At 41.4% G+C, this 13036-nt stretch overlaps 1 protein-coding gene across 1 annotated transcript in view; it reads left to right on the top strand.

The window, feature by feature from the left end:
• The window catches only part of Dsc2 (desmocollin 2), a 30619-nt gene extending 21434 nt beyond the window's left edge, over positions 1-9185 (top strand). The window contains exons 12-16 of the mRNA XM_051164000.1: positions 2280-2504; positions 5297-5533; positions 6090-6214; positions 7469-7729; positions 8393-9185. Of these exons, the coding sequence (XP_051019957.1) occupies positions 2280-2504; positions 5297-5533; positions 6090-6214; positions 7469-7729; positions 8393-8590 (1046 nt within the window). The 3' untranslated portion in view covers positions 8591-9185. The remainder of the gene's footprint in view (positions 1-2279; positions 2505-5296; positions 5534-6089; positions 6215-7468; positions 7730-8392) is intronic.
• The last annotated feature ends 3851 nt before the right edge of the window (positions 9186-13036 follow it).

Below are 13036 nucleotides of genomic sequence, written 5' to 3'. Positions count from 1 at the left end.
ACAATATACTTGGGGGCTCGAATTCCAATTGATCACACTCTACAAAAATGAATCAGTCAGTCAATATAGTGTGTTGTAAAATGAGAGAGTCCAGCTGAGAGTTCACATATCCCATTTTTGTTTCTGTGGCTGTGATAAAATGACCTTATCAAGAGCAACTTGGAAGAGAAAGGGTTTCCTTTAACTCCCGAGTCCAGGTCATAGCCCACTATCTCAGGCGAGTGAAGGCGGGACCTAGAAGCAGGCAGTCACACCCGCAACCCGCAGTGAAGAGCAGAGAGAGCATGTGCATTTAGTGTTCTGCTTGCTTTCTCTACACCTACACAGTCCAGGGCTCAGCATCCAGGGCGGTGCCACCATGTAATAGCCGAGCCAATCGCATCAGGTAAGGTAGTTAAGACACTCCCCCCATAGGGGGGACATGGCCACAGCCCAGTGTCATGCTGCACCACACTATCTGACAGTTAAGCAAGCCCTATGCCATATAAGAACACAAAATAGAAAACTATGTTTTGTGTATCCTGAAAATTCAGAAAAATATAAGTACAGCGATTGTGTGTATAAGACCCATTTAGTGTGTAACATGTAATTTTGATATGAGATATATTTGTTTGGGCATGCAAAATACCGGCAACCTCAGTACGTGGGTATTGGTGGCAATAGGATCAGTTCAAAGCCAGCCTCCATTACACCGTAAGTTTGGGGCCAACCTAGGCTACCTGAGACACTGTTTCAAAAAGAAGTTAAAAAACAAAGGTGTAATTGAACTAAGCGCATTTGTAAAATAAATATGCAATTATAATAAAGATAACTCATAATGCACCACCTTGCAAAATTACATTGTGTAAGTGAATTTGGAAGCTGATTTATCTCTTATGCTCTCAGCAGTGAATCTCCTTAAATACTGTTTCTTTCTCTTCTAGACTATGTATTAGATGAATTTTTACTGTTTAATTTCTATAGGGATTTGCGCTGTGATTTCATTTCTGCTCAACAAATTAGCCTTCTTCGTGTCCTTGAACATCTTAAATGTACTTGTTCCAAAGCTCTCGTGTTGAGTGAATTTGTCTTCCAACTGCTGATTTTGTTGATTACATTAGAACCTGTCCTAGCATTTGTAGGGGGCATCTGACCCAACCGTTCTGCCTTATGTTTTCTCGCCTCCCACTTTATTCCATCTTAACTGGCAGGCAGTTTTGTAGTGACCTGCACATATGTTTCTGCCGTGTGGTTTAGAACCAGTTCTTAACCTGGTGGTCTGGTGTGCCTAGCCCGTTGTGGCTCTATAAAACTACCAAGATCCAGCCACTGTGCCAGAGATACCTGGACTATGGTTATGGTTGCCAGACAAGCTTGGTTTCCATTTGCTTAGGTTGGCATTTAAGACATGGCCCGGTGCAGTTTTCCTTTCCCTCCAACTCTAGTGTCCAAATCCCCCTTAATAAGAAGAAAGAACAAATGGTTTAGAAACAGGGCTCCTAGTTTCATGTCTGGCTTTAGACTTCATAACCTCCCTGGCCCTGTGAATGCTCCATCTTTGTCCCACACTTCCCAAAGCAGTGCCTTGTATAGAGTTATCAGGAAGATATATATGAGTGGCAGGTTGATTACAGAAGTCACACCCACAGTCCTAAGTTCTGTTTACTTAATACATAGATGACAGGCTATTTATGAGGCTACACCCATAATGATAATTTCTACATTAGGAAATGTCTCTCTGCCCTTTGAATAGCTCCTTGAACGATTTCTGTTTAAAATTTCCAAATGCATATCTCCTACTCTTCAGCATTCTTTTCATGTAAGCTAACCTCCAGCTTCTTTAGTCTAGCTTTCAAAGGTCCTTAGCTCTTGTCCTTGTCAGCCCTGACCTGTCTGCCTTCTCCGTTTTCTCCACATCACAGGTATGTGTGACAGACATGCTGCCCACACCCTTGGATTTACCTGCCCTTTAAGCATATTCTGTGTATCCCTGCTCCACTCTCTTTTTGTCTCTTCAAAATCAACTAAAACTACTCCGCCTAATGCTTTCCATGCCTAATGGCACGATCCTCTGAGTGGATGCAAACATCTAAGTAGCAGTTACTGTAATGTATAATCCTCTTAGAAGCAGTATGGTTTTTCTTTTAGTGTCCCCTGTGTAATGTTGTTGCGCATGACTGTTGATTATGAATTGTAAGTGATTAATAAATACAGATGTAATCTTCAATGTAGGAGTTCCTAGCAAATACATAAATAAATAAAGGAATTAAAAAAGTGTGTTCTTACTGCTCTCTGTCTAGATGGGAGAAGCTGTACCGGAACTCTGGGAATTATACTTGAAGACGTGAATGACAATGGCCCATTCATACCCAAGCAGACAGTGGTGATATGCAAGGCTACCATGTCCTCTGCTGAAATTGTTGCAGTTGATCCCGATGAGCCGGTGAATGGCCCGCCATTTGATTTCAGTTTGGAGAGTTCTGATTCAGAAGTACGGAGGATGTGGAGGCTGACAAGAATTAATGGTGTGTGCTTTCATCATTGCCTTTTCCTTTTCAATGTCAGCTCTCTCTCTCTCTCTCTCTCTCTCTCTCTCTCTCTCTCTCTCTCTCTGTGTGTGTGTGCATGTGCACACATATACAAGGGCGTGTGTGTGTGTGTGTGCACGCGCGCGCGTGTGTGCTTGTGTATGTTTTGGGAAATAATAGAACAATTCATGGTAAGAGAACCATTCAGGAAGAAGACACAGAATTTTGGTGTAATAGACAGTGAGCCCCTCCAGGGTTTGTTGTTGATGATTTCAGGTTCCCCTTAGTATTCCCTCATTTTGCAGTCACACCCAAGCATTCATGTGCATGGATGCTTTGTAACAGCTGGACCACCAAGCGGCTGGGACTGTGAGTGCCTCCTTGCAGGGCTGTCTGTGTCTTTTACAGTGACCAGCACCCACTGCTTCTTTCTGCTGCCATCTCACTGGTTTCTGGCTACTGTGTTCTCTTTGGGAATCTTCCTCTCCTGGCTCCCAGCTGACTGTAGCCCAGAAAGGACCTATTGTGACAAGAATGGCTAAAGCTAATGTGACGCATTGCCACTCCATTGTCACATTGCATCACAGAAACACCAGCAGTTAATGCTCGTCTCCTGTGCACACTGTCATGGACTGTGAGGTCATGGCTTTATACCTTCCTTAACTCAAGAACCTCAGTCACATTTTGGGGTGACTTAAAACATCTCCAAATGTTTTCAAGCCCAATGCTTTCAGTGGCCATGCCTCAGTTTCCTGCTATAAGTTAATGAAAAGTTAAAAACAAAACAAAACAAAAAAACCAAAAAACAATGAAAGCAGAGCCCAGGATGAGGGCAAAAAAAGCAAGGGCATAGCCAAGCCAGCTGAGGCACTCTGTCTTGAAGCATGATAATCTGTGTCCTGGCAAGACACACAGACTTTGAAACAATATTCTCTTGTGTGTCTTGGGTAAGAGGAGAAAAATATTTATTTATTCTTTCTTAGGAAAGCATCATCATCCTTCTTGGACTTTTGCCCTTGCTACTTGTTTAAGGTCAGAGCATTTTAGTTTAAATGGAATTAATAGAAAATTGTGGGATTTTAATTTCCTTTCTAGCCAAATCATATTTTGGCAGTAATGTTGTAGTCAGAAGGCTTTTAAATCATTTTGTCTCTGGGGAATAAGATTTGAACCTAGGGTCTTTCAGACACTGGGCATGTCTCCTTTAATTGAGATGTAACCCAGCTCCAATTTTGTTATTTAAAGATACCAGTCCTTGAACACACATGAAAGCCTGGGAAGTGCCAGGGTAAGAAGAGTGTACCCAACAGAAGTCCAGAAGTTACATGGGCTTCATGTCAAACGACAGATTCACCAGTTGTTACATGCTCTTTCCTTGCACCATTGGTTTACCCATGTGTGAAACTAGATTATTTCTAGAAATTGACAAGATAAGGAAGGGCACAAAACATGACTCACTCTTAGCTTTGTGTTTGGACTCATGATTGTGTCTTACCCAATACACTGAATGGGTAACCGTAGCTTCTTTCAAAATCCCAGTTTTGTGATTTCTTGTCCTAGGAAGCCAAATTCCCATTGGGAACTTCAAATACTATAGAGAAAGTGAGCCTACCCTTTGAGAAGTTAAGTAACAGAGTGATTATTCTATGTTTTGTGGGAGTCTATAGTGCCACATAAAAATAAATAAAAATCATATTACAGTTTTTTGCTCTGAGACCGAGATCCTATGAGCTGTTGATCTGGATATTCCCTACGTTTGTTCTAAACAAACAAACAACAACAACAACAAACCCATCAAAACAGCAGCAAACAGATTTAGTTAGTTCCAGTGTCCAATAGGCCCATAAGATCAACAAGTTCCTTTGGTGTGCTTATGACCTGCCCGCGAAGCAAGTGTGGCCCAGGCTGGCAGAGCCAGTTCTTGTTGATAAACCACAAGTATTCATGACCATTTGGCACATTTTATGAAAACAAATGAGAGACATAAAAATTTCAGATGGCTGACTTCCTGGTGAGCCACACACGAAGAGAAATTTGGCATTATTGGTTTAGTTGACTTTATTAAACACAGGACAAAGACTAACCTCTTGCCGAGTCTATTAACTAAGGTATGAACAGACACAATTATTGCAAGAGCCAAAGGCATTGCATTAGTGACCTCCATCATTACTGTGACAAAAATAACAGGCAAAGGAAACTTAAGGAAAGAAGGAAGGAAGGAAGGAAGGAAGGAAGGAAGGAAGGAAGGAAGGAAGGAAGGAAGGTCTTTTTTCTGGCTCACAGATTGAGGGTGCAGTCCATCATGGCAGGGAGGCATAAGTTCAGGAACTTAAAGCAGCTGGTCCTTTCTTTCTGCCTCCTCCTCTTCCTCTTTCTCCTCCTCCTCCTCTTTCTCCTCCTCCTCTTCCTCTTCTTGTTCTTTCTCCTCCTCTTTCTCTTCCTCCACCTCCTCCTCCTCTTCTTCTTCTTCATCGTCGACGTCGTCATCCAGGACTCTCAGCCCACGGGATATTGAATTCAGTGTGAGTCTTTGCTCATCACTCTAATGTCTCTGGAAATGCCCTCAGAGGCATGCCTAGAACTGTGTCTCTTAGGTGCCTTTAAAATCCTGTCACCTTGGTCTGTGGGTCTGAGGCATTCAGTTCAGCCACAGTTTCCAGAAGGATCCTTGCATTCATGGTAGTCTGTGAGTGTGCGTTTGTGGGGAAGTGCACATCTGTTTGAAAGCTGGCCAGTTTGCTCGAGAAGTTGTTGGCTTTTCTAACACCTGGATTTCTTTATTTCTTCAGATACAGCAGCCCGTCTTTCCTATCAGAATGACCCTTCCTTTGGAACCTATGTAGTTCCCATACGAGTTACAGACCGGCTTGGTCTGTCCTCAGTCACTTCATTGAATGTCGTTGTATGTGATTGCATTACTGAAAGCGACTGCACAGTTCGCTCAGGAGAAAGGAGCGGCTACGCAGAAGCGAGACTTGGACCGTGGGCTATCCTTGCTATACTGTTGGGCATAGCCTTGCTGTTTTGTAAGTCCTTTCTTACCTCAAAGCCTTTAAAATGATTTTAAGACATAGTCTTAGAATGAATGTCAATTCTTAGAGGTGGTAGTCTGAACACAGATATATTTCTATTTAACACAATGTATTGAACATATGTATATAAATTTTTTACATATATCTATTTTATTTTGGTGGGAATGAATCCTGTGTGAGAGTCAGAGAACAATGTTCAGGAATCTGTTCTCTCCTACCCTGTGGGATTCTGGGAGGGGCACCAAGTCATCTCACCAGGTCATATATTTAAACATATTTTTAAAATGTGCTTATGTATAACTCTCTTATTTTCTCAGCAGAATATACAGCTCATTGTAGAAATATGTCACATGGCATGTGTTTGTAGCATACCTTTTCAGGGTACACTGTTCTATTGTACATGCTTTGACATGTGCAATCATATATACTTGAACGGCGTTTAACATGTTTGTAGCCTTTAGGGCATAATTTATCAGCGTCAAATACTCTCAAAGCAGTTTCATATTAATTGATCACTTAAGGGAGCTCCTTGCTTGCTTGCTTTCTCCAGGTATCCTGTTTACATTAGTCTGCAGTGTTTCTCAGGCATCCGAACATCAGAAAGTTATTCCTGATGACTTAGCCCAACAGAACCTAATTGTATCCAACACTGAGGCTCCTGGAGATGACAAAGTTGTAAGTCACCTATCTGTCTTTCTAAGCTAAACACAGAGCACGATCCTTCTAAAACTTTTGTTTCTCTCAGCAAACTTCTTTTGGTGTCTGGTAACTTCGTAGCAATGTCATCTGTCCCAGGGAATCGATAACAAGCATGTAGTTCCCAAAGGTTATGGTATTTCACTCTGGCCATGGACTGCTACCTAATATTAAAAATCCTTTAGTGCACTTTTTCCCCCCTCTATTTCATGTGTCTCGTGGCTTCAGTAGGTGTGTATTTTTTAAAAATATATCTAAACTGTTATTTATGCTTCAAAATATTGCATTTAATTACAGGTCACCAGTATAATTTTTTTTTAAACCTGGCTCCAGCAATAAAATCTCGATAGCCTTTGATCATGGTGGGAAAAAGTTTATTGGACTCTTCCTGACTGTACTGCAGGTTAGACATGAGCTGAGGCAGACAGGCTAGAGCAGTGCACTAGCAAGAGGCTGCTCAGAGGCGCTGATGTTTAAGGCTCTGCATGTGAAGGAAAAACAAGTCAATATCTTCCCAAAAGCACAATTGATGACCAAAGCGGGAAAGATCTAGAATCACAAACAAACAACAAAAACAAAACAAAAACCCTTACCATTTCTGAGAAAAAGAGCAAAGGGGGTGGGGTGGGGTGGGGTGGGGGGGGGGGGGGGGGGTGGGGACTCTAATTACTTTCAGAGTCTAAACACACAAAGTAGAAGAGGAGTGACCGATGTGTTGGTGTTTCTGGCATTTTCGTGCGTGGTTTATTGTTTGACATATGTGGCCTGAAAGGATTATATGTCTATAGTAACATTTTCCTTGTATTTGAGGTGGAAAGAGCTATGCTTAATGTTGACTGAGAAACCTCACCATTATTTCTATTTCTTCTCTTGCCTGATAAGAGAGAATGGTAAAGTAAATGCCCATGATGAAGCAGTGATGTTTTCAAGATGTTTAAAGGCTGTCCTGGGACATGGCCAGTATGCTAGGACTGTTTAACAGTGGACTCAACGTCAAGCTTTTGGATTTGCACTGGCAATTTGTGTCTTGTGTTAGACATCACGTCTATTACAGGGCACGTGTTAGGCACTCAGGACTGAAAAGACAGATCAAGAACAGATTCAGCCCACATCTTTGCAAAGATTACCTTGTAATGTCTCCATCAAGTCAGAGCACCGTCAGCACATGCTGTTCTCTCTCACGGGCTTGTGTCCCTCGGTATAGTTAACTGATGCATACAATTATCTTTTCAGTATTCCACAAACGGCTTCACAACCCAAACCGTGGGAGCTTCCGGGCAGGCAGCTCTTGGCACCTTGGGCTCAGGAGTCAGAGGTGGAGGGCAAGAGGCCATTGAGATGGTGAAAGGAGGACAGCAGACTGTGGACGCCTGCCGGGGGGCCGGGTACCATCACCACACCATGGATCCCTGCAGGGGAGGACACGTGGAGGTTGACAACTACAGATACATGTACTCCGAGTGGCACAATTTCACTCAGCCCCGACTTGGTGAGGTGAGTATCTGAGCTGTTCCCTGAACAATGTTGATATAGCTTAAATTTCACAAAGGCTTTTAAGTAAGTGTTTGCATAGACTGCTATTTTTAGTTAATGATGAATCTACTTATTGGGAAGTATATTTTCAATTAATTTGGGTTTAATTATGTTCTGGCTTATGTGGTCATTTGCTTTCCTGCATATTTTATTTGGCTTTTATTACTTTTTGAAGGAAATAATTTATTGCTATCATTTTTGCATCTGAAAAATTTTGTTTTTAGCAACTCAGTGTCTACTAGCACAAGGCAATGCAAACATGTACCATCACCTTGCCTGTTTGGAAAGAACGGAGCTCACATCAGTTTGGCTTTGGTTTACTGAGTGTATTTTTAGCTTTACCATTACCTTGAAAGACGGAATCAATGACCACTTAAAACGAACATGTGGGCGCCTCCCACCATGCAGGACTTCTAGAAGCATGCGAATACTGACTTTTACAGTGTGATTTTATGATACAGACCAATCAATCATGTGCATTTTCTATACATAGGAAACCATTAGAGGACACACTCTGATTAAAAATTAAACAATGAAAGGTAAATCAAAGTGATTCTTTTTCTGTTAGTATGTTTTGGTGCTTAAAATAATAAAAATAAGATATGTTGTGCTTTCTCTCGACAGAAGGTGCAGTTGTGCCGTGAGGATGACAACCAGATGTTTGCTCCAGACTACGTCCTCACATACAACTATGAAGGGAGAGGCTCAGCTGCTGGCTCTGTGGGTTGCTGTAGTGACCAACAAGAAGAAGAGGGACTTGAGTTTTTGGACCATTTGGAGCCCAAATTTAGGACTTTAGCAGAAGTATGTGCAAAGAGATGAACAGCTTCTAGCAGGGTAACCAAAGCTAATGGATTCGTTGCCTTTAAAAAAGTATAAGCCCTGGACTTTTAAAAAACAGAAGATGTTATATTTGGGGCACCCTTCCCCACTTTGGTCTGCAGAGTCTCCATGGAAATGCACATTTACAGAGAAACGTTGTATATTAGCATTTGAAAACCATTCTGCATGGGTTTTTAAATGACATCTCTTTTACCAGGTGTTATCTAAGATGGGAGCTTTAGGGGCATTTGCATTACTGTTTACATTGGGCATAATGACATCAGCCAACTTACAGTGCAATGAAATTGAGTGGATTTGAGTCTGTATGGTCCACTTGACCTGTAATCCAATTGGAGACTGTGGAAACCATTATGTCCAGCTAATGGACTGATTGTTCATATGGTGCTCTGGAAACTGTTGTTTTCCTGAAATTCTGAACTGTATTTATGGTGTCTTACTTTATCGTCCTGTGGCTTGGCTTCATTGTGCAGAGGTAGATTGCCCTTGTATGTGAAACCCACCACTGAATCCACATCTTCCTTGTACCAACTTTATCACTTAGATTTAGGTTTCAACACTTCTTTAGGATGTTCTCTTTTTTTCTTTTACCCTTCCAAGTTTTTGTCTGTGAAATGCCAAATTATCTACACTCTCGTCCCCTCTTCATTTCTTTTTCTCTTTCTCTCCTGTTTGACTTTGAAATTTCTACTTGGGTTGAATAATGCAAAATGCTCTTAAAAATTGTCTCTGCTCATAAAATATGTAGCCTTTCTGTGATGGGTAAGCAGATGTATTGCTGGCCCCTTTAAGCTCAGGGTAACAGCAACATCATTGTTTTGATTTTTTTGGTAATTGCTTCATTTCTGACCTTAGTGAAGAACTTTTAATTTTCCAATGAAACTGTAGGAATCCTTCGTGATCTATTAGAAGCGACGTTCAATATAACAGGAGCAACAGTGTAGATGTAGGTTATGGCTATCTAACGTAGAATAGCATATTTACGATTTCTGTCCCTAATCTAAGGACATTGGAAGCGGGAAACAGTGAGGGTGTTTGAAATAAGTGTCTCAGGGTAAGAATCTCAAACTATTTCTATGGTAGTGACTTTATAACTTTTTAGAGGATATGACTAGTTATACATGCTCAAAATTATTTTTTAAAATTGGTTGTAATTATAGATTTTATAAGATATAGAAACAGGACAAATAATTTAAAAAAAAACATTAAAAATTTACACATGAGTAAACATCATAGCCAGCCAGATTCTAGATCAGAGGCCACACTTCCTTCTGTCAGTGAGCTCAGCCTTTACGCTAGATGTGTGGATATTCCAGGTGCAATTGTGATGTGTGTGATTGCTCACTCTGTGTCTGTCTAGAATTCACCAGGTTGCCTTGTAACAATTGTGTCTTAGGACAAACATGGGGAAACATTTTGAATGCCAACTATGTTTACAACAGAGTCACTACTGTTCATTCAAAAATATTTCTCAGAGTTATTTTCAATAAATTATGTACAGAATGATTGCGTGCTAGTGGTGATGAAATGTAAACTCAGGAACTGGTTAGTGTGGGCTTGTTCCTCTTGGGTCTGGTATGCTCTGCGTGGTCATAGCATAGAGAGCCAGCTTCCTTTGCCCAGCTGCTGTTACTGGGGTTTTAGAACTGGTTGAATTCACAGAGATTCCTGGTGCACTGTTAGCATCACACTTGGATATCACTCCTGTGCTGTGGGTACTGGCTATTTTTTTGCATATTCTCTATTTATTTTTATCATCATAAAATAGAAAATACTTTTAGAATTGTTATCTAGTATGTTGAAAAGACACTTGAATAAAAAAATAAGTGTGTGTGGTTGTGTCTTGATTGTGTCTCTTGCTGTGATGAAACACTGTGATCAAAAGCAATTTGCGGGGGGAAGCAGTTTATTTGGCTTACATAGATGGATTTTTAAAAAGGGGCTCAGGGCTAAGAATGAAAGTCCTACAAAATGGTCTACCTAAGGTTACCCCTAGTAGTAATAAATGATTTTAAATATATCATATATACAGTCTGTTTTATGCCAATAATAATCAATTAAGAAAGTGGGACGATGGAGGCTATTTTGGGTTGCCATTTGCCATTTGAGAACGTGCCTCTTCATAATGATCGACGATGACTGAATCTCACACGTGGCAGTTGTTCAACGTACTCTGCAAAGGCTGGTGAAACATCTGCACAGGGCTGCCTAGTGTGCTATGCTATGGACACACCAGGTTCAAGCAAACAGAAAACAGAATGTCCACCTTTTATATGATGGTGATTCTGAAGCTTTCTGATTTAAAACTGCCTGGCAGGCCCTTCCCCAGCAGCTCTCTTACCTGTGTCCTGCCAGGCATTAGCAATGCATTGCTGCAAGGTTGTAGGTTCCTTCTAGTCAACACAGCAATCCGCCATGCACAGACTCCAATGAGGATTCCCTGATGCAAACCCCTTTGCTATTCTTAGGGTGAGGGTTTGGGGTGCCATTTCAATGCTCTAGGCCTAGTTTTCCTTGTATCCAGAGAGGAGAAGACTGCTGGAAAGGACTGCTGTCAAGGGTGAGTTACTCCATGAAGACTCGTTGCAGAGTTGCACTGAGAATGCAACACTTGGCGAACACTTGGGGAAGTCATCACATTTGTAGGCTCCATTCTGCTGCCGTCTGCCACCTGCCCATCTATCCCAGTGGTTCATGTGTGAAGGACTTTGGGACTCTGTGGCTCAGAATAGCCTCTACATCTCATTCTTGCAGTTGCAAAGTCTCTGTTTACTCATCCATAGCCCGGACATCAGAGTGATAAGTTTTGAGATGACTGAAACAGAAGGGATGCTTCCTAGTCAGCCATCGTTGTCTCAGGAGGCAACATTTTAGGCATTTTTCAAATGAAATGGATATGGCGACATCTTCATTAGGACAAAAACCAATGGTGCCCTGTTGTCAGTGAGTTCATTTTTTTTTTTTTTTTTTTTTTCTGTTAAGATGGGATCGGATGATGTAGCCCAGGCTAGCTGCAAACTCCTGATCCTTCTGCTTCAGCCTTCTAGGGAGGTTCAGTGAAGTTTTACTTGGAGTTTCTCTGTAAGCATTTTTGCTATTGCTGTGGTTTTCTTGTTTAAATTTCTCAATTTAACATGAGAATTTTTTAAAATTATTTTTTGAGATTTGTAGTTTAATTAAATCACTTTCTCTTCCCTTTTCTCCCACCTAACTCCCATGTAGCCCTCCTTGCTCGCTTTCAAATTTATGGCCTCTTTTCACTAATTGTTTACACACACACACACACACACACACACATATCTGTGTAAAGTTATTTGTATGTACTTTTGAAGGGCTGATCAGTTGGTGTGCTTTTCCATGGGGAAGGCTATTTCTCTCTCTCAGTGTTCCTTTGTTGCCTGTAGTTCTTTGTGTAGGTTTGAGGCCTGGACTCCTCCACTGCCTATCCACTTTACCATGTCTGTTGTCCCTGTTCAGTTCATGTTCAGGAAGTCATGATGGTGAGACTATATGGGAGTAACTTCTGACAGTACCAGAAGACACAACCTCACAGTAAACTTCCTGACCCTCTGGCTGTTACAATCTTTCTAGGCCTCTTTTGTAATGCTCCCTGAGCCTGAGGTGCAGGAGCTGTTCTGTAGGTGTTTCCATGTAGGACCGGGTTCCACAAGTCTGTTTTTGGATTGGTTGTGGTTTTCTGTGGCAAAGAGAAGTTTTGTTGGTAAGGGGTGAGGATTATGCTTATCTGTATGTAGGATGCAAATGTTTAGCTTGTTGACAGGGATTACACTGGCTTAGTAAAGTGATGTCTATTGGTTTTCCTCCAAGATCCATGACTTTGCTAGCTCTTGATAGTTGGCTAGGTTTCCAGTACCAGGAATACTTTCCTTCTGGTTTAGTGGGTCTTTTGTACAATTAGAGAGCTGTTGGCTACCTCCAAAGTATGTACGTGTGCCACTACTAAGTCCTTATGGTTAACATGCCATCTGGTCGTTGATGTGATTTATAGGTATCATAGCTAGGTAGGACTTTGTAAGATTGCATGGCATCTTCTGATGCTATGAAAGCTGGTTAGGTCAGTGACCCCCAGGTTCTATGAAGTGCATGGTGTCTTCAGCAATAGGGGCTTACTCTTCTCTTCTGGCAGACAACCAAGGACAACAGCAGTATTAAGAGACTGTAATGTTTTGGAAGTTCTTGGAGAGCCCTGGGCTGGGTTTGTTGTTAGATGGTCTTTGGTTCTTAGAGCGAGCATTGTTAGTGCAGATGAGAAAATTTACTTTAAACTACATATGTATGTTTATACTTAGGCTGATATATTACAGTTTTTTTAGGTAGATAGTTAACAGTATGATTTCTTGTGATTTTTTTCAGGTACACCTACTGTTCCTTTACCCTCCTTTCTCCTTCTGATGTATTTATCTCACA

Source organism: Acomys russatus, chromosome 20 (genome assembly GCF_903995435.1).
Source record: "Acomys russatus chromosome 20, mAcoRus1.1, whole genome shotgun sequence".
In the NCBI taxonomy this organism is placed as follows: domain Eukaryota; kingdom Metazoa; phylum Chordata; class Mammalia; order Rodentia; family Muridae; genus Acomys; species Acomys russatus.
Note: the sequence above shows the minus strand (reverse complement) of the source record. Positions and strands in the feature narration are given on the sequence as shown.